The sequence below is a fragment of the Ambystoma mexicanum genome, chromosome 1p (genome assembly GCF_040938575.1).
Source record: "Ambystoma mexicanum isolate Mex_15411 chromosome 1p, UKY_AmexF1_1, whole genome shotgun sequence".
Classification (NCBI taxonomy): Eukaryota; Metazoa; Chordata; class Amphibia; order Caudata; family Ambystomatidae; genus Ambystoma; species Ambystoma mexicanum.
In genome coordinates this window covers 1,178,552,073-1,178,570,597 of record NC_090921.1, presented here as the reverse complement: position 1 = coordinate 1,178,570,597, position 18,525 = coordinate 1,178,552,073, and the positions used below count along the sequence as shown (strand labels likewise).

The window sequence follows — 18,525 nt, the reverse complement described above, 5'->3', positions numbered from 1 at the left end:
TGTACCGTTTGGACCGGGACACCATCTCCGCCATCGTGGACATGACGCACAACGACATTGTCAGCAAGATAGAAACACCAACTGCCATCCCACCCCTACTGAAGGTAGTGTCTGTACTCCATTTCCTGGCCTGGCCCCAGGCACCTACCAGCACACAGTGGGGCACTTGCATGGTATTTCACAACCATTATTCTCACGTACACTGATCCAAGTGCTCGATGCCCTCCTCAAGCACACAGACGACCACATCTCATTACCACGGTCTGCCCAGGAGATTGCAAACACCAAAGTGGGTTTCCATGCACTAGCTGGCATACCTGGTTTCATTGGTGCCATCGACTGCACCCATGTGGAATTGGTGGTCCCACATGCCATGGAGGTACCGTACCGCAACCGTAAACAATTTCACTCAATCAACGTGCAGATGGTCTGTGACTCCAACAGGATCCTCACACATTGTTGTGCCCGATTCCCCGGATCAACCCATGATTGAATGGTCCTGAGGAACTCCACAACACCACGCTACACGGAGTGACATGCAGGCCCAAGATCCTGGCTACTCGGTGAGTCTCACGTCATGACCTTGGTATGGCAGAAAGGGGGGGGGATGATGCATACTCCACCTGGCAGAAAGGGGGGGGATGATGCATACTCCACCTGGCAGAGAGGGGGGGGGGAATGATGCATACTCCACCTGGCAGAAAGGGGGGAATGATGCATACTCCACCTGGCAGAAAGGGGGTGGGGGGAATGATACATACTCCACCTGGCAGAGAGGGGGGGGTGATGCATACTCCACCTGGCAGAAAGGGGGGGGAATGATGCATACTCCACCTGGCAGAAAGGGGGGGAATGATGCATACTCCACCTGGCAGAGAGGGGGGGATGATGATTACTCCACCTGGCAGAAAGGGGGGGGGTGATGCATACTCCACCTGGCAGAAAGGGGAGGGGGGATGATGCATACTCCACCTGGCTGTGACTAGCAGAGACGATCATACCCTAAAGCAGCACTAACGTAATCTCACACCTGTAGACATTATGCCTGACCGAAGCAGCCCCACCATGTCAAAGAAGGTGTGTTCCAACCATGGCACAACCATCTGCAAGTGCATTGTACCAATTTGGACCATTGACTCCAACGAAATGCACCTACATGCACGTCACTATACACCATCTACTGAAAGGCGTGTCCCACATGACAGCGCACAAAGGAGGAACATGATGGACAGAAACACCACAACGCCACAGCACAGACAGCAAGGCCCACTAAATGTCCCTATCAATATCCGGATAGTTCACTGGGGTCATAATGATGCAGACAGCAATGTAGCAATCATGTGAGCATTGACATCACAGGACACGTGCCAGGTCACCTGAACATACGGCATGGACGGACACAGTGGATGGGCACTCACAAGTCACTCGACCACCCTGCATACATGGTTTGTTGGCATGCAAAACTGTCCATGAGAGCCATGGACATATACCGTTTGCATAGCGTGAATCCATCAGCGCAACTGAAAGTGGTCCAAAGTAACAGTTCAATGTGCATGTTGGCACGTCATGTTGGGAATTAGATGTAATGACTGACACATACATTGTTTCCTACATACAGGTGATGCTGGCTATCCTCTAAAGAGGTGGCTCCTTACACCAGTCCGGAACCCACAGAACCAGCATGAGGCGGACTTCAACCGTGCCCATGCACGTACCCGTGTGGTGATTGAGCAGGCATTTGGCCTACTGAAGGCACGGTTTCGCTGCCTCAGCAGGTCTGGCGGGGCACTCCTGTACTGCCATGAGAAAGTTGCAAAGATTGTCATGTCATGTGTGATGCTACACAGTATGTGTGTCAGACGGAATGTTCCACTGCCCCCTGATGCAGAACTGCAACCACCTGACGATGAGGATGATGAGGGTGGGGATGGGGCAGCACCTCAAGGAGGCAGCGATGCACAGGAGGGCTGTGAAATGTGTCAGAATATCATTGACCAATGCTTCTAGCACACACGGCTGGTGTGTGTAACATGGAGACGGCACTTGGGGCACTGTGTGTGTCTGGGACATGCACACTGTGGACTGTACACCACATAAGCCCGGGAAACCCCCGGAGGAATGTGCCTCCTATCGCCCGATATCCTTGATCAACGGCGAAGCCAAGGTCCTCGCAAAAATACTAGCCAACAGACTGCTGCAAGTTATAGAGACCCTGGTCCACCCCGACCAATGCGGATTCATGCCCAACAAATCCACCCGCATGAACCTGCGCAGAGTCCAGCTGGCGCTGAGCAGAGCTAAGGAAATACCAGCCCCATTGGCCCTCCTGGCAGTGGACTTCGAAAAAGCATTTGACTCTGTAGAATGGGAGGCCTTGTGGGCAATCATGGCTCGGATGAACTTGGGGCAGACGTTTATAGCGTGGGTTAAACTCCTGTATGCACAACCGGAGACCACGGTAAGGGTGAACGGCAGATATTCCCGATCATTTCCCCTGGGTCGTGGTACGAGACAGGGGTGCCCCCTCTCCCCGCTGCTTTTTCTCTTGGCCATAGAACCCCTCGCAATTGAGCTTAGGAATAACACTAATTGGTCAGGGTTTGCCTGGCCGGGAGGGGGGGAGGACCGACTTTCCCTATACGCGGACGACCTCCTCATATACCTCAGCAACCCACGCACATCCTGCCCGATTGTCTCCCGCATCCTTAGTGAATACCAGCGCTTTGCAGGCCTTAAGGTTAACGAAACCAAAACCATTTACTTCCCGGTCAAGGGAAACGAGTCTGCGATCCCTGAATCCTGCCCATATCACGTCTCCATTAGAGAACTCAAATACCTGGGCATAAGACTCGACCCGACACTGGGTGGGTTCCTGCAACTCAACTTACAACCAATAATTGACCGGTTCAATAGGGACACCTCCCACTGGCAATCACTCCCACTATCACTAATGGGCAGAGCGGCGCTATTCAAAATGTTGACCCTCCCCAGACTGCTGTATGTACTTCAAAACGCCCCCCTTCCCATCCCCCGAGACACCTTCGCACTCATAGACAGACGCCTTCGCACCCTGCTGTGGGGAGGGAAACAACCCAGGATCGCCCTTGAAACGCTACAGCGATCAGTGTGGGAGGGAGGCATCGGTCTGCCATGCATACGCACGTATTACCTTGCAGCCCAGATTGGGGTGGTAAACGACTGGATACACGCAGAGCCCACACTCCCCCACATCCGTCTTGAAATAGAAAGCACATACCCCACTAACCCCACTACAGATTCTGTACGCCACCCACGACCAACCTCCGTTGTTACCCAAAATGACACGCCACATTAGCCGGGCCTGGCGGGAAGCGCATAAATTAATAGGCTGGAAAGGTAAACCGACACTATCCCAACCCCTATGGCACAACGCACTCCTCCCGGAAATTGTTAAGATGGGCCCCTTCGGCCACTGGTGCGTGAAAGGGATACATACACTAGCGCATGTGATACAGGACGGCCACCTCCTTGACTTTGAGACCATGCAAGAGCGATTCGACCTTGCTCCCATGGACCGGTTTCGACATGCGCAACTGGCCCACGCCATCCGCACACAATTCCCGGATACGACCACTATACCCCCCTATACTCCCATTGAGACCAACATCCTTTCGCAACACATTGTCACCAAGGTCACTTCCACGCTCTATCAAGCTCTCAACTCCTTTGGGGCGACGCAGCTAGATGGGCTCAAAGAAAAGTGGGAAAAGGACATAGGTCTAATGGAACCAGAAGACTGGGTAGAGGCATTGATGTCCCCTAGAGAAATAGGCATAGACTCCAAGCTCAGGCTTATACAACTGAGGATCCTCCACCGCACATACTATTCACGCACTGACATGGCCAAATGGGGGGGACTGGAAGACGGGACATGCCTCAGGTGCAAAACAGAACCCGCCACATTTTACCATATGTTATGGGACTGCCGAGTCTTACAGATCTTCTGGGAGAGCTGTATCAACAAGATCGCAGACACCCTGGCGACAACAATCCCCAGGGACCCCAAAATGATACTGCTGGGAACCCGAGGTGAAGTGGACCTATCGAAATATGAGAAAATATTTCTGACACTGGCATTGGGGGCAAGCAAAAGATTGATCGCGGCTAGCTGGGGCTCTGCCGACCCTCTATCCGTGAACCGCTGGAGCAATGAGCTGGACAGATGCGCGGCCGTGGAGCGCCGGATTTATAATGCACAGGGTTGCCCCCGTAAATTCGGGAAAATATGGGGTAATTGGTTGGACGCTAACTGAAATCTGTCGCTGAAAACAGACATGTACAGTTGTTAACATTGGTTACCTGACCTATCCCACACATGCCTGATGGTTCCTGACCCGACTGGGTTTCTTTTGCCTTTTGAAAACTGCCTTGCTACCATGATCTGATGTATACCTTTGATTCATGTTTGTCTTGTTGTTTATGTTCCTAAAACGTAATAAACAGAATTATTAAAAAAAAAATAAAGCACACATACGCAATGAGCAATGTCCACACATTTGATTTGTGCAAATCAAAAAAGTGTATTATCAATGTGCATAGGTCAGAAACACCCTATCCCCCTTCCCCCTCCCCCCTGAACTCCCCAACACACCCTATCCCCACTCCCCCTCCCCCCTGAATTCCCCAACACACCCTATCCTCCCTCCCCCTCCTCCCTGAACTCCCCAACACACCCAATTCCCCCTCCCCCTCCCCCCTGAACTCCCTGCAAAGGTGTGACGTTGACCGTGTTGAAGGGCTGGGTAATGTTCCATTGGTGCACTGGAGGGCCACTATTGGCAGCCCCCTCTCCCGGCACCTGGGGCCCCCCTGCCTGTGCTCCTCAGGTTCCTGGATGACCTGTGGACTGGGCTGGCTGGTGCAGAACTTGCTGCGGAGGAGGTACAGGCCTGCTCGCTACGCCGTGTGTCCATGATTGTCTGTATGAGTTCACTTATCATGTTCCGCACCGCGGCTAGTTCTGCACAAATGTCCTTGCTTGCTGATTGGATGGCTGCCTTGATGTTCTCAGTACATCTCTCCATGCCTGCACTTGCGCCTCCACAATCAGCAACATGCTGTGTCAGTAGTGAGGACAATTGGTGTTGCCTCGTTGATATTTTGTCCAGCGATTGCTGGAAATCAGGGGCAATGGAGGTTGCAATTGGCGGCCCAATTGGACTACTCCTCTCCTCCCCGACTCCCACTGTGCTGGGATTGGCTGGCCATGTCTCTCCAAGGGCTAGCCCCTGTGTGTCGTCTCCGTGCGGGCTACATGGGGACAGGTGTGGGGAGTGAAGGTGGGCGTTGGGGAACCTTCAGTGTCATCCTCCATATTCCCCACGTCGCTGTCGGAGCATGCAACGACGGCAGCAGTCTCCCCAATGGTACTGCTCCCCGCAGACACATTGCCCTCAGTGGGCAGCAGTTGTTGTGTGTCTCCCGTGGGTGCTATCATGGCACTTTCGTCAGGGGTCATTGCTGCCCTGGGCTGTCTTTCGACAGGGATTGTGGCCTGCTATGGTTTGGGCATGGGTCCAGCAGAGGTGGTGGGTTGTTGTGCTCTTCCCTCTGTCCTGGGCTTCTTGGCTGGGGCGATGCCACTCTCGTCCCTGCCGGTGTCCGATTGTGAGCCTGTGGTGGAGCAGAGGAGGGAATGTTTATTGATGGGTCAGCGAACATTGAGCAGGCATGAAGATTGCCATGGTTTTGAAGGATAGATGGCGGACTTTGTAGGCTGTGACATACAGGTTGTCTCCCTTTTGGGTGGGTTGAGCATGCAGAAATGTGTGTGTCTGCTGTGGAGTGTGCGTGCTGCATGTGTGCAGGGTGTGGGTCTCCTGCTGATGTGTTGTGTTTCCCATATGGGGCGACATTGTGATTCCCATGTAAGTGTAATTCAGGGTGTTTTGCATGGCTGAATTGGAGGCACCTACCTGTGTCTCCTGATGTCAGGGCTCCTCTCTCCATTCCACCAACGCCCTCAATGCACTCTACGCCAATCGGCGAGGCACAAATCTCCTCCCATGGCTGCATCTTGATTGGGGAATCTGCTCCCCCGCCAGTTGCCAGGGCCATGTTTCAATTGGCTGACAGTATGCTCCTTACTCGGAGCCGGAGGTCATCCCACCTTTTGCGGCACTGTTTGGAGGTGCGTGGGGAGGTACCTACGGCACTGACCCGTTATGCCACAAGTTCCCATATTTCCTTTTTGCGGGCTATGGCTGCTCTTGTCATTTCTGGGGAGAAGACGATGTCTGCCTTTTCCTGCAGCGTTTCTGCCAACATCGTTAGTTCTTCCTGACTGAAGCGGTCCTGCCGCTGCCGATCGCAGGCTTTCTTCAGAACTTTGGGCATGTTTAGGTGGGGAAATGGGTGCGTGATGGGTTTTACAAGGTCTGTGGGTCAAATGTGGTGTGGTTGGGTAGGATGGCAATGGATTGTGTTTTCAAAGATGGCCGCCGTGCTCTTTCCCGTTCCGCCGCGATGACGCTACTTTCGGTTCCGCTTATTTACGTTGACCGCTAATTACGGTGACCGCTAATTACGGTCACCGCAATGATGGGTGGCGGTAGTGCACCTTGCGCGGCGTACGATGCCGGTAAGGGCCGTTTTGGGGTCATTTACGCCATGGCGTAGTTTACATTACCGGCATGTCGTAATGCTCGTGCACGATGGGTCGTAATGTGCCGCACTTTTCGGCATCGGACCAAGGCATTAACGCTAATTACACCATGCCAGTAATGTTGGATACTTACCGCCTGGGTTGTAATGAGGGCCTATATGTCAGTGCCGGTCTCCTTTTTTCATGCTGGCTGTGCCTAAAGTATGTCATGAGGCCTATCACAATAACATATGATATGATTGATACGATTGGTTATTTATAACGAGCTTAATACCCAGAGGTTTGCAATCACATACTTGGGGATGGGGCCTATGCTGCTCATGTCATCTTGCTTCCAAGGCGTGCACGTTGCCCCTGAGCTATCCTTCCAGGACGATATGCAAGCCATGCTTACTCCTGTCATGCAGCTAGTGCCGGAAGGATATCATGAAGTCTGTTGAAGCAAAATGAAGCTTGCCAGAATTCTCCCCTTTCCTGCTCATTTCACGCAAACACTATCATGAGGTTTATGTTTAGCTAGGTCAGAAATGGTACAGTAACACATATTTTCATGAGGCTTTTTTGCTCCAGCTCCGCCCCATTTAACATAACATTTTGGGCCCAGGTTTTCCCCATGTCGCTCTCATCACAGCGTTCCCTTCAAAATGCTGGATTAGCCCACGAAACATCTGCACTACCCGGTGACTGCCTTTTTTGTGTACAGGCGCGTTATAAATGACTTATCATATCATACATTCAATCACCCCACTCCCAATGCAAACATATTTGGGCTCAGTGAGTTGGGCTGTGGTATCGCGACCACAATATCTTCACCCTTTCCTAATTCATCATATTACATTTCCTTTCTCTGAACAAACATGTGGGCCTTGTATGACCCTGAGCTGCCACTGCTCTTGAAGTAGCAGTGAGACTATCTATGTATCAGTTTAGAGGCAAAAAAAGACTGTGGTAAAAATAGAAGGAAAAAAGAGTGCATTTGAACAGTTACGAAGAGTGGACAATTCCTCCTTATTCTTAATGTTATTAAATCAGAATAATATATTATTACATGAAAGCTTTTAAGAATATTAATTCAGATTTCGGGCCTAAGTGACAGTCTGAAATGCTAATCGGTAGGTGCAGGTGTCAACACCAAGTGGTGGCTACTGGAAAGTGTAAGCCAGCTGACAAAAACAAGACATTGCATACACAAAGTAACTTACCGGCAGTGGGTGCTTGTGGATTCTCAATGGTGCTCTGTTTGGCGTAGCCGACGAGCATTAATCCAAATGGACTGCCGACTAGTTTGAAACTGTGGCTCCCTGGTTTAGTGCCCATATCATATTGGGCATAAGAATATTCAGTTCCAGGTATAGGTTTCCAATCAATATCTGAAATATGTTGTCCATCCAGGGTAATTTGAGTCACCGCTGTGGTCTTTGCTGTGAGAATTGCAAGATTCTTATAGTAGTTGGGATTAGCAATAACTTTATAGTTTGTGGCAAATTGTGAGATGTCGGGGACATAGGTCATGAAAGGCTGACATGGCTGGTCAGCTATCTTTCCCCCTGTGCTGTAGTACATCACTAGGACAGGAACATTAGTTTTGATGCTGACCGCAGTGGATGCAGGGAGTCCAATTTGCACGACTTGTCCGGGTTTTAGGGTTTGGCTTTGCTTCCGGTCTCCCACTTGATAATCAACTTGAGTGCTTTGGGAAGGAACAATATACACAAGGTCGGTATTTCCTGGTGTGGCTAAAGATGAAACAAAATAATGTGTTCCCCAGCGAGAGCTGGGAGGAAGCTGTGTAGAGATATGGTAGTAGGATGTGCTTTTCCCAGAACTGCTGTATCCACTTGATACTCCAAGAGGCGTTGTTGATGCAACTGTGGTACCAGACAAGTCTTCCTTGCTCTGCAAAGTGACACACTGATAAGGATCAAGGTTGATGGTCATTGTGCTGCCTGCTGGGTAGTCCTGCCCCTGGAATTTCACAGGAGCCTTCAGATTAATGATAGCTTTGTTTGGATGTTGGTAATTAGTAAGGGATATTTCTTTGAGATCATCATCTGATTTGCCAGGTGGTGTAACCACGCTATATTCCAGTCCCAGTGATTCGAAGGGTGAAGCTGTGGACGTTTCTGCAACATCCCCGAAGAAGATTCCACTTGTAACTGTGATTGGTTTATCAGCGCTAATAATGACAGCAGAGGATTTTGTACTCTCCTTTAACATCTCTGCTGGAATAGTGAGTGTAATGGTCGCTGTCTGCCACTTACTCATCGGCACTTTTCTGTTAAAATGGGTTAGCCCATTCACTATAGTGACCTGGGTGAAGTCTTCACTTGCAGTAATTTGCAATTCCCACCTCACTGACCCCTTCTTGTTTTGGAATATTGGGCTTGGGATAAAAAACTCCTTTCCTGTGGGGGCTGATGGCTTTTCACCTAAAAACATAAGAACAAAGAAATGGGTCATTTATCTAGTTTCAACAGATACCCAGAGCAGCTTCATGAGGACTGTATCAATGGCAGAGGAAGAGGCAATACCACGTGTGTATTACACGCCCACCTTTGCACCTACTCCATGCACAGTGTGCCCCACCTACCTCCCGCTGGGCTTGTATGGGTTGAGGACAGACATGAAAAATAAAATTGTGCATGACTGAGTGGCAACTAACTGGGATTCTGACTGCGCACCACATGCGTCCCTCATAGAGCGCTGCTTGTTCTCACATGGACAGTAGAAGAAGAAGCAGCAGCGTGAAATCATAAGTTTAACAAAAAGTAAAACAACGTGTTTGGCTGCATGTGTGGGCTTAAAAGTTTGAATGAGTGCAAACCCACCCATGTCTATATGTATGTGTATTTACGCTTGTGTGAATGTGAATGGGACTGTTTGTATGTGTGCGTGGAAGTGTGATGCAAATGCATGAATATTTGCATGAGTTGGTGTCCTGAAATATGAATGTTATTTACATTGGTGACACCACCAATTATAAGAAGTGTGATATCAAATAACTACCAGTGGAAAGGCTGGCATACATTGTGGGCACAGCATCATGAAAGAGATATTCTATGGCATTGCTGGCAGATATTTAGGGCACGTCTTCATGAATTTTACTTAGACTGGCAATTCTGGAAAACATTAGGGGAACAACCACAACATGATTTACAGAATAAATTCTGGTATTTATTGTGGAAGCAGTATTAGGAAAGTGCTTTACAGTGGTATTGCTGGCATATAATTTGGGCACCGCTTAATGAAATGGATTTAGACTGAAAATGTTGGCATATATTGTGTGTGCAATATCATCAACGTGACTAATAGTGGGAATTATTGCATATAATGGGTGTACAGCATCAAAAAGGGAAGCACACATTGCAATGCTGGCCTATATCTTGGGTGCAACATCCAAGTGATTTAAAGCATAGCTGCTGATATATATTGTGGGAGCAGCATCATGAACATGACGTACAGTGACAGTGCTGGCATATATTGTGGATACAGCTTCATGAAAATAATTAACATTGGCAAACCTGGCATAAATATTGGGCCATCATCAAAGTGATTTACACATTGCATTATGACAAACATTGTGGCCACAGCTTCATGAAAGTGGTTTACAATCACAATGCTGCCATGTATTGTGGAAACTTGCATCAGGAAGTGTTGTAAAATGCTCCTGTGTGCTTTTGGTAACCCGGTATCTGTTGGATTTTCTGTATGTGGTACTTTAGAACACAGGAACAAATTGCAAATATACATGGCGTTTTCTTCCATTTATCTCCAACATTGTGCTGGAAAATGCATCATGTCAACCCATTATTTTAGATTTCATTTAGGTGATTCTCTCCAACCCCCATACTTTATAAAGGGCTCCCTTGCTACACTCAATTCAGATTGATTAATACTCCCCTCCACAAAGAATATTCAGTAGCTGTCAATGACCTTGCATTTTTTTTTTACATTATCAGGGCTCTTCGGTAGCCACCAAGTCGCCTGGCACTAATAATTGTCTCTGCAATTGGAAGGAGTACTAAGGACGTTTTACGACTATTTTTTCACTTACATTTGATTTTATATTTTCAAAACAGAATGAGTTTCAAATAAACAGTCCTTGCTGCTCCTCAGTGGTGTATGCATATTTTCATGTCACATGTATAGTACAGGAAGCTATTTGCAATGGATAGCAGTTTACTGCTGGTTTCATTTTCCCAGGGAAGGCAAATTATACACCTTCTCTATGATCCACTTAAATCCACTCTTTTTCCAATTCTGGTAATTTAGAACTGCTGCTTCCTATTTGCGTGGGGCTGAATTCCCATTGTATCTGGCATAGGGTATGCCTTGGATCAGGGCTTCATTTATAGCTTATTTCATACATTTGTTTGTTTGCTTTTTGGGGTGATTAGGGCCATTTGCTATTGTGAAATTGCTTAACTGCACATTTGTTTTTAAGCATCTTAGTTTCTAAGAGAAACATTCAGTTGTGCAACTATAGAATAGCCCACACAATGAAATGCACGTGTATATATATATATATATATATATATATGCGTGGCTTCTCCAGAAGCATCTCGTTTTAAAGGTAGGTTCTATTGTCACCAAAAGAGTTAAAGGCCCATTTGTGACCTGGTTAGAGCAAGCAGACTTAGAATCAGACTGCTGACTTTGCTTCCCGGGTAAGGCTAGACAGCTTCATGTGCTTGACTGAATGTTTCCATTGTTCTCAAATGCTTCTCCTGCACCTGAACTTTCTCCAAGGAAGCAGGTGGCGGGTGTCGACATTCATGTATTTTACGCGTATTTGAATTTCAGGGACACTGGGTGGAAATGTTTTTATTTAATTCAACATTCAATCTTGTGTTGCACATTATGCTGAGAGGGGTCTGTTTGTCCGGAGGCTCTTTCAAGCACAAAATATCTTTGTGTGTCTTTGCTGAATGGAGCGCACATAGCACCATGCATCGCCATCTGACTGGAGGCAGCCTCTCTGACAGGGGTATGGCTTGCTCAACCTGCCAGTGCTGCTGCCAGCTCTTGCAGAGGCAGGCCCTAAGGTCGGAATGTTGCTTGATAGCCAGAGTTGCAGTGCTATTTTCCTGCCCCACCTTTCCGGGCACAGTCATGTTACCAACACGTATCTGTGCATGCGACACAGCAAGTCAGCCATTCCTACCACAAGCATGCAGTAGCCCTCACATGCTGCCTCAATGACCTCCATCGTTCTCGTTACCGCTAATGCTTTAAACTCTCGTGTTATGACATTTCTTGTTTTTTTTTTTAAATAAACAGAAAACACTAGCCATAGCAAAGCTGATACGTTCATTAGGCTACCTCACCTTTCCTTCTACTAGCTTTGATCTAGCAAGCTATCAGACATGAACATGAGTCAGTTACTCTAGCAAAAGCACAACCTCTCCAAAATCCTGTTTTTGATGTTTTCAAAAACAAACCAACAAGCTGCACTTTCCATAACTATAAAGTTAAATCCCACTCTCTTATATCGTGTTAAGTACCCGTTCCAGGGATTAAACCACAGGTAACGGCCGGAGTCCCAAATTAAAGGCACTGTGGTGTTACCCCCCCACCTGTGTAGCCAATAGAACGGGTACTTAACAGTATTAGCCCCCATTCCACTGGTTGGTACGGGGCTAATTTGAAGTATTTTCTTTCCGTGGACAGGGTGCATTGTGGCGTACCGTTCATGGAAAGAAAATACTGTTACAAGATGGCCACACTGAATTGGGAAGGCGGGGCTCCGTACAAAGCCCCTCTTCCATTTCCATGGCGCCCGCACAGAGCAGAGCGGAAGCAACAGCTGTAGTGGTGGCATTCACCGGTACCGCAGCAATGAGGTAAGTGGGAAGAGGATTTTGTTAAAGGTTGGGAAGACAGTGGGGGGAAGATGGGGAGCGGGGTAACCGGCCAACCGATGGCTTAAAATGCAGGCTAGATTGGCAGTTTAGCCTGCATTCCTAGCCTCATGCTGGGTTCGCCCACCCACAGGGTGCTAATGTAAGACCAAAAAGGACACACAGATTGTAGGTGTTTGGCTATTTGCCCACCGATTGGCTGCCAATGGCCATGCTAGTCCCTATGGCCATTCCCACCCTGTCCAAAACCCCTCCGCATGGAAACTCTTTTAGCTCGCTTTAATCAAGCCTTGCCATCAAACTTTGCACTCAAAGTGCCTGCCAGTGTTTTTTTCAAAGCAGTTTTCTGAGAGTGAATTACTTAATTGGAGCTGTAAACCATCTATTGGTGTAATAAAAATGTCTTAACCAGGTTGCCTTCTGCCATTCGATTTATAAGCTCTCTGCACATCCTTCACTGAATTCCTCTTAAGTATAAGCATTGGCAAAGCCAACAGTTTAGGCTTCTGTGTAAGTATTAGACATTGACCAAGCACTGCTATTAAATGCCCTTGTGCTTGCACTAATTGCACCTGCTTCCATCAAAGGCCAGTTAATAACGCGAAGGCTGGGTCTGTCAAGTGCTGTTCCCATGCCTACATAAAAGCCCAAACTGTTGGCATTGCCAATGCTTGTTTCTTATTCCTTATGCCTAAAAAATACATTTCCTGGCACTAGGCCCATGTCATGCTACTAATTCATGAAGAATATCAAAAGGACTGTAACAACAATATATGCCTGTGCTCGTCTACCAGTCATGCTTCTAGGACCCAAAGAATATTGCGATGCCTGTCTCAACAATGTATGCCAGCGCTCGTCCATCAGTCATGCTTTCATGACCCAAAGAACATTGCAAGGCCTATCTCAACAATATATGCCAGCACTCGTCCATCAGTCATGCTTCTAGGACCAAAAGAATATTGCAGGGCCTGTCTCAACAATATATGTCAGCGCTCGTCCACCAGTCATGCTTCTAGGACCCAAAGAATATCATGACATCCGTCGCAACACTATAGGGCCTCATTACAACCCAGGCGCAAAGCGAAAAACGATGGCGGTAAAGGTTTACGCCATCGTTTTCCGCTAGGTCCGATTAAGACCCGTGACCGTTAACTACGATGCCATTAGCGGCATCGTAGTTAACGCTGCCGCTAACTGCACCAAGGACGCGCGCACGCGACCCCCCACACCGTAATTACCGGCATGGCGGAAAGGTACGCGAATGCCGACCCAAGCGGACATGCACCTAACCCCATCACCCAGCCCGTTAAGTACCTTACCGCCATGCCGGTAATTACGCCATCGCGAACCAACCGTAAAGGGCCTTGTGCAGTGAATCCAGCTGCCACAGATGCACAGATTCAGCACAGGTGGAGGCAATACAGACCCAGGAAGTACAAAAATAGCACACCCAACCTCTTCGCAGACCCAGTCACACTCCACAATGATACCAATAGGACTAGCAATGTTGGGGCTGGAGGACCTGATAGCAATGCAAGTGCTACAACAACAACAACAACAACAACAACAACAGGCTGCACAGAGAAAACGCAGGAGGAGAAGGAGGGCAAGGCAGGCCCAGCAAGGCCAACCAGCACAGCCAGTACCACCACGCAGGCAGCCCACAATCCCACGCATCAGAGCCAGTCCATTCAACCTCACTGCTGAGCAGATCCACACCCTGTACCGTTTGGACCGGGACACCATCTCCGCCATCGTGGACATGACGCACAACGACATTGTCAGCAAGATAGAAACACCAACTGCCATCCCACCCCTACTGAAGGTAGTGTCTGTACTCCATTTCCTGGCCTGGCCCCAGGCACCTACCAGCACACAGTGGGGCACTTGCATGGTATTTCACAACCATTATTCTCACGTACACTGATCCAAGTGCTCGATGCCCTCCTCAAGCACACAGACGACCACATCTCATTACCACGGTCTGCCCAGGAGATTGCAAACACCAAAGTGGGTTTCCATGCACTAGCTGGCATACCTGGTTTCATTGGTGCCATCGACTGCACCCATGTGGAATTGGTGGTCCCACATGCCATGGAGGTACCGTACCGCAACCGTAAACAATTTCACTCAATCAACGTGCAGATGGTCTGTGACTCCAACAGGATCCTCACACATTGTTGTGCCCGATTCCCCGGATCAACCCATGATTCAATGGTCCTGAGGAACTCCACAACACCACGCTACATGGAGTGACATGCAGGCCCAAGATCCTGGCTACTCGGTGAGTCTCACGTCATGACCTTGGTATGGCAGAAGGGGGGGGGGGTGATGCATACTCCACCTGGCAGAAAGGGGGGGATGATGCATACTCCACCTGGCAGAGAGGGGGGGGGAATGATGCATACTCCACCTGGCAGAAAGGGGGGAATGATGCATACTCCACCTGGCAGAAAGGGGGTGGGGGGAATGATACATACTCCACCTGGCAGAGAGGGGGGGGGGGTGATGCATACTCCACCTGGCAGAAAGGGGGGGAATGATGCATACTCCACCTGGCAGAAAGGGGGGGAATGATGCATACTCCACCTGGCAGAGAGGGGGGGATGATGATTACTCCACCTGGCAGAAAGGGGGGGGTGATTCATACTCCACCTGGCAGAAAGGGGGGGGGGGATGATGCATACTCCACCTGGCTGTGACTAGCAGAGACGATCATACCCTAAAGCAGCACTAACGTAATCTCACACCTGTAGACATTATGCCTGACCGAAGCAGCCCCACCATGTCAAAGAAGGTGTGTTCCAACCATGACACAACCATCTGCAAGTGCATTGTACCAATTTGGACCATTGACTCCAACGAAATGCACCTACATGCATGTCACTATACACCATCTACTGAAAGGCGTGTCCCACATGACAGCGCACAAAGGAGGAACATGACGGACAGAAACACCACAACGCCACAGCACAGACAGCAAGGCCCACTAAATGTCCCTATCAATATCCGGATAGTTCACTGGGGTCATAATGATGCAGACAGCAATGTAGCAATCATGTGAGCATTGACATCACAGGACACGTGCCAGGTCACCTGAACATACGGCATGGACGGACACAGTGGATGGGCACTCACAAGTCACTCGACCACCCTGCATACATGGTTTGTTGGCATGCAAAACTGTCCATGAGAGCCATGGACATATACCGTTTGCATAGCGTGAATCCATCAGCGCAACTGAAAGTGGTCCAAAGTAACAGTTCAATGTGCATGTTGGCACGTCATGTTGGGAATTAGATGTAATGACTGACACATACATTGTTTCCTACATACAGGTGATGCTGGCTATCCCCTGAAGAGGTGGCTCCTTACACCAGTCCGGAACCCACAGAACCAGCATGAGGCGGACTTCAACCGTGCCCATGCACGTACCCGTGTGGTGATTGAGCAGGCATTTGGCCTACTGAAGGCACGGTTTCGCTGCCTCAGCAGGTCTGGCGGGGCACTCCTGTACTGCCATGAGAAGGTTGCAAAGATTGTCATGGCATGTGTGATGCTACACAGTATGTGTGTCAGACGGAATGTTCCACTGCCCCCTGATGCAGAACTGTAACCACCTGACGATGAGGATGATGAGGGTGGGGATGGGGCAGCACCTCAAGGAGGCAGCGATGCACAGGAGGGCTGTGAAATGTGTCAGAATATCATTGACCAATGCTTCTAGCACACACGGCTGGTGTGTGTAACATGGAGACGGCACTTGGGGCACTGTGTGTGTCTGGGACATGCACACTGTGGACTGTACACCAATAAAGCACACATACGCAATGAGCAATGTCCACACATTTGATTTGTGCAAATCAAAAAAGTTTATTATCAATGTGCATAGGTCAGAAACACCCTATCCCCCTTCCCCCTCCCCCCTGAACTCCCCAACACACCCTATCCCCACTCCCCCTCCCCCCTGAATTCCCCAACACACCCTATCCTCCCTCCCCCTCCTCCCTGAACTCCCCAACACACCCAATTCCCCCTCCCCCTCCCCCCTGAACTCCCTGCAAAGGTGTGACGGTGACCGTGGTGAAGGGCTGGGTAATGTTCCATTGGTGCACTGGAGGGCCACTATTGGCAGCCCCCTCTCCCGGCACCTGGGGCCCCCCTGCCTGTGCTCCTCAGGTTCCTGGATGACCTGTGGACTGGGCTGGCTGGTGCAGAACTTGCTGCGGAGGAGGTACAGGCCTGCTCGCTACGCCGTGTGTCCATGATTGTCTGTATGAGTTCACTTATCATGTTCCGCACCGCGGCTAGTTCTGCACAAATGTCCTTGCTTGCTGATTGGATGGCTGCCTTGATGTTCTCAGTACATCTCTCCATGCCTGCACTTGCGCCTCCACAATCAGCAACATGCTGTGTCAGTAGTGAGGACAATTGTTGTTGCCTCGTTGATATTTTGTCCAGCGATTGCTGGAAATCAGGGGCAATGGAGGTTGCAATTGGCGGCCCAATTGGACTACTCCCCCTCCTCCCCGACTCCCACTGTGCTGGGATTGGCTGGCCATGTCTCTCCAAGGGCTAGCCCCTGTGTGTCGTCTCCGTGCGGGCTACATGGGGACAGGTTGGGGAGTGAAGGTGGGCGTTGGGGGAACCTTCAGTGTCATCCTCCATATTCCCCACGTCGCTGTCGGAGCATGCAACGACGGCAGCAGTCTCCCCAATGGTACTGCTCCCCGCAGACACATTGCCCTCAGTGGGCAGCAGTTGTTGTGTGTCTCCCGTGGGTGCTATCATGGCACTTTCGTCAGGGGTCATTGCTGCCCTGGGCTGTCTTTCGACAGGGATTGTGGCCTTCTATGGTTTGGGCATGGGTCCAGCAGAGGTGGTGGGTTGTTGTGCTCTTCCCTCTGTCCTGGGCTTCTTGGCTGGGGTGATGCCACTCTCGTCCCTGCCGGTGTCCGATTGTGAGCCTGTGGTGGAGCAGAGGAGGGAATGTTTATTGATGGGTCAGCGAACATTGAGCAGGCATGAAGATTGCCATGGTTTTGAAGGATAGATGGCGGACTTTGTAGGCTGTGACATACAGGTTGTCTCCCTTTTGGGTGGGTTGAGCATGCAGAAATGTGTGTGTCTGCTGTGGAGTGTGCGTGCTGCATGTGTGCAGGGTGTGGGTCTCCTGCTGATGTGTTGTGTTTCCCATATGGGGCGACATTGTGATTCCCATGTAAGTGTAATTCAGGGTGTTTTGCATGGCTGAATTGGAGGCACCTACCTGTGTCTCCTGATGTCAGGGCTCCTCTCTCCATTCCACCAACGCCCTAAATGCACTCTACGCCAATCGGCGAGGCACAAATCTCCTCCCATGGCTGCATCTTGATTGGGGAATCTGCTCCCCCGCCAGTTGCCAGGGCCATGTTTCAATTGGCTGACAGTATGCTCCTTACTCGGAGCCGGAGGTCATCCCACCTTTTGCGGCACTGTTTGGAGGTGCGTGGGGAGGTACCTACGGCACTGACCCGTTATGCCACAAGTTCCCATATTTCCTTTTTGCGGGCTATGGCTGCTCTTGTCATTTCTGGGGAGAAGACGATGTCTGCCTTTTCCTGCAGCGTTTCTGCCAACATCGTTAGTTCTTCCTGACTGAAGCGGTCCTGCCGCTGCCGATCGCAGGCTTTCTTCAGAACTTTGGGCATGTTTAGGTGGGGAAATGGGTGGGTGATGGGTTTTACAAGGTCTGTGGGTCAAATGTGGTGTGGTTGGGTAGGATGGCAATGGATTGTGTTTTCAAAGATGGCCGCCGTGCTCTTTCCCGTTCCGCCGCGATGACGCTACTTTCGGTTCCGCTTATTTACGTTGACCGCTAATTACGGTGACCGCTAATTACGGTCACCGCAATGATGGGTGGCGGTAGTGCACCTTGCGCGGCGTACGATGCCGGTAAGGGCCGTTTTGGGGTCATTTACGCCATGGCGTAGTTTACATTACCGGCATGGCGTAATGCTCGTGCACGATGGGTCGTAATGT

At 49.8% G+C, this 18,525-nt stretch overlaps 1 protein-coding gene across 1 annotated transcript in view; it reads right to left on the bottom strand.

Annotated features, from left to right (window-relative positions):
* LOC138451173 (uncharacterized) overlaps nucleotides 1-18,525 on the bottom strand; it is a 190,044-nt gene that overhangs the window by 30,455 nt on the left and 141,064 nt on the right. The window contains exon 20 of the mRNA XM_069604890.1: nucleotides 7,846-9,072. Coding sequence (XP_069460991.1) covers nucleotides 7,846-9,072 — 1,227 coding nt within the window. The remainder of the gene's footprint in view (nucleotides 1-7,845; nucleotides 9,073-18,525) is intronic.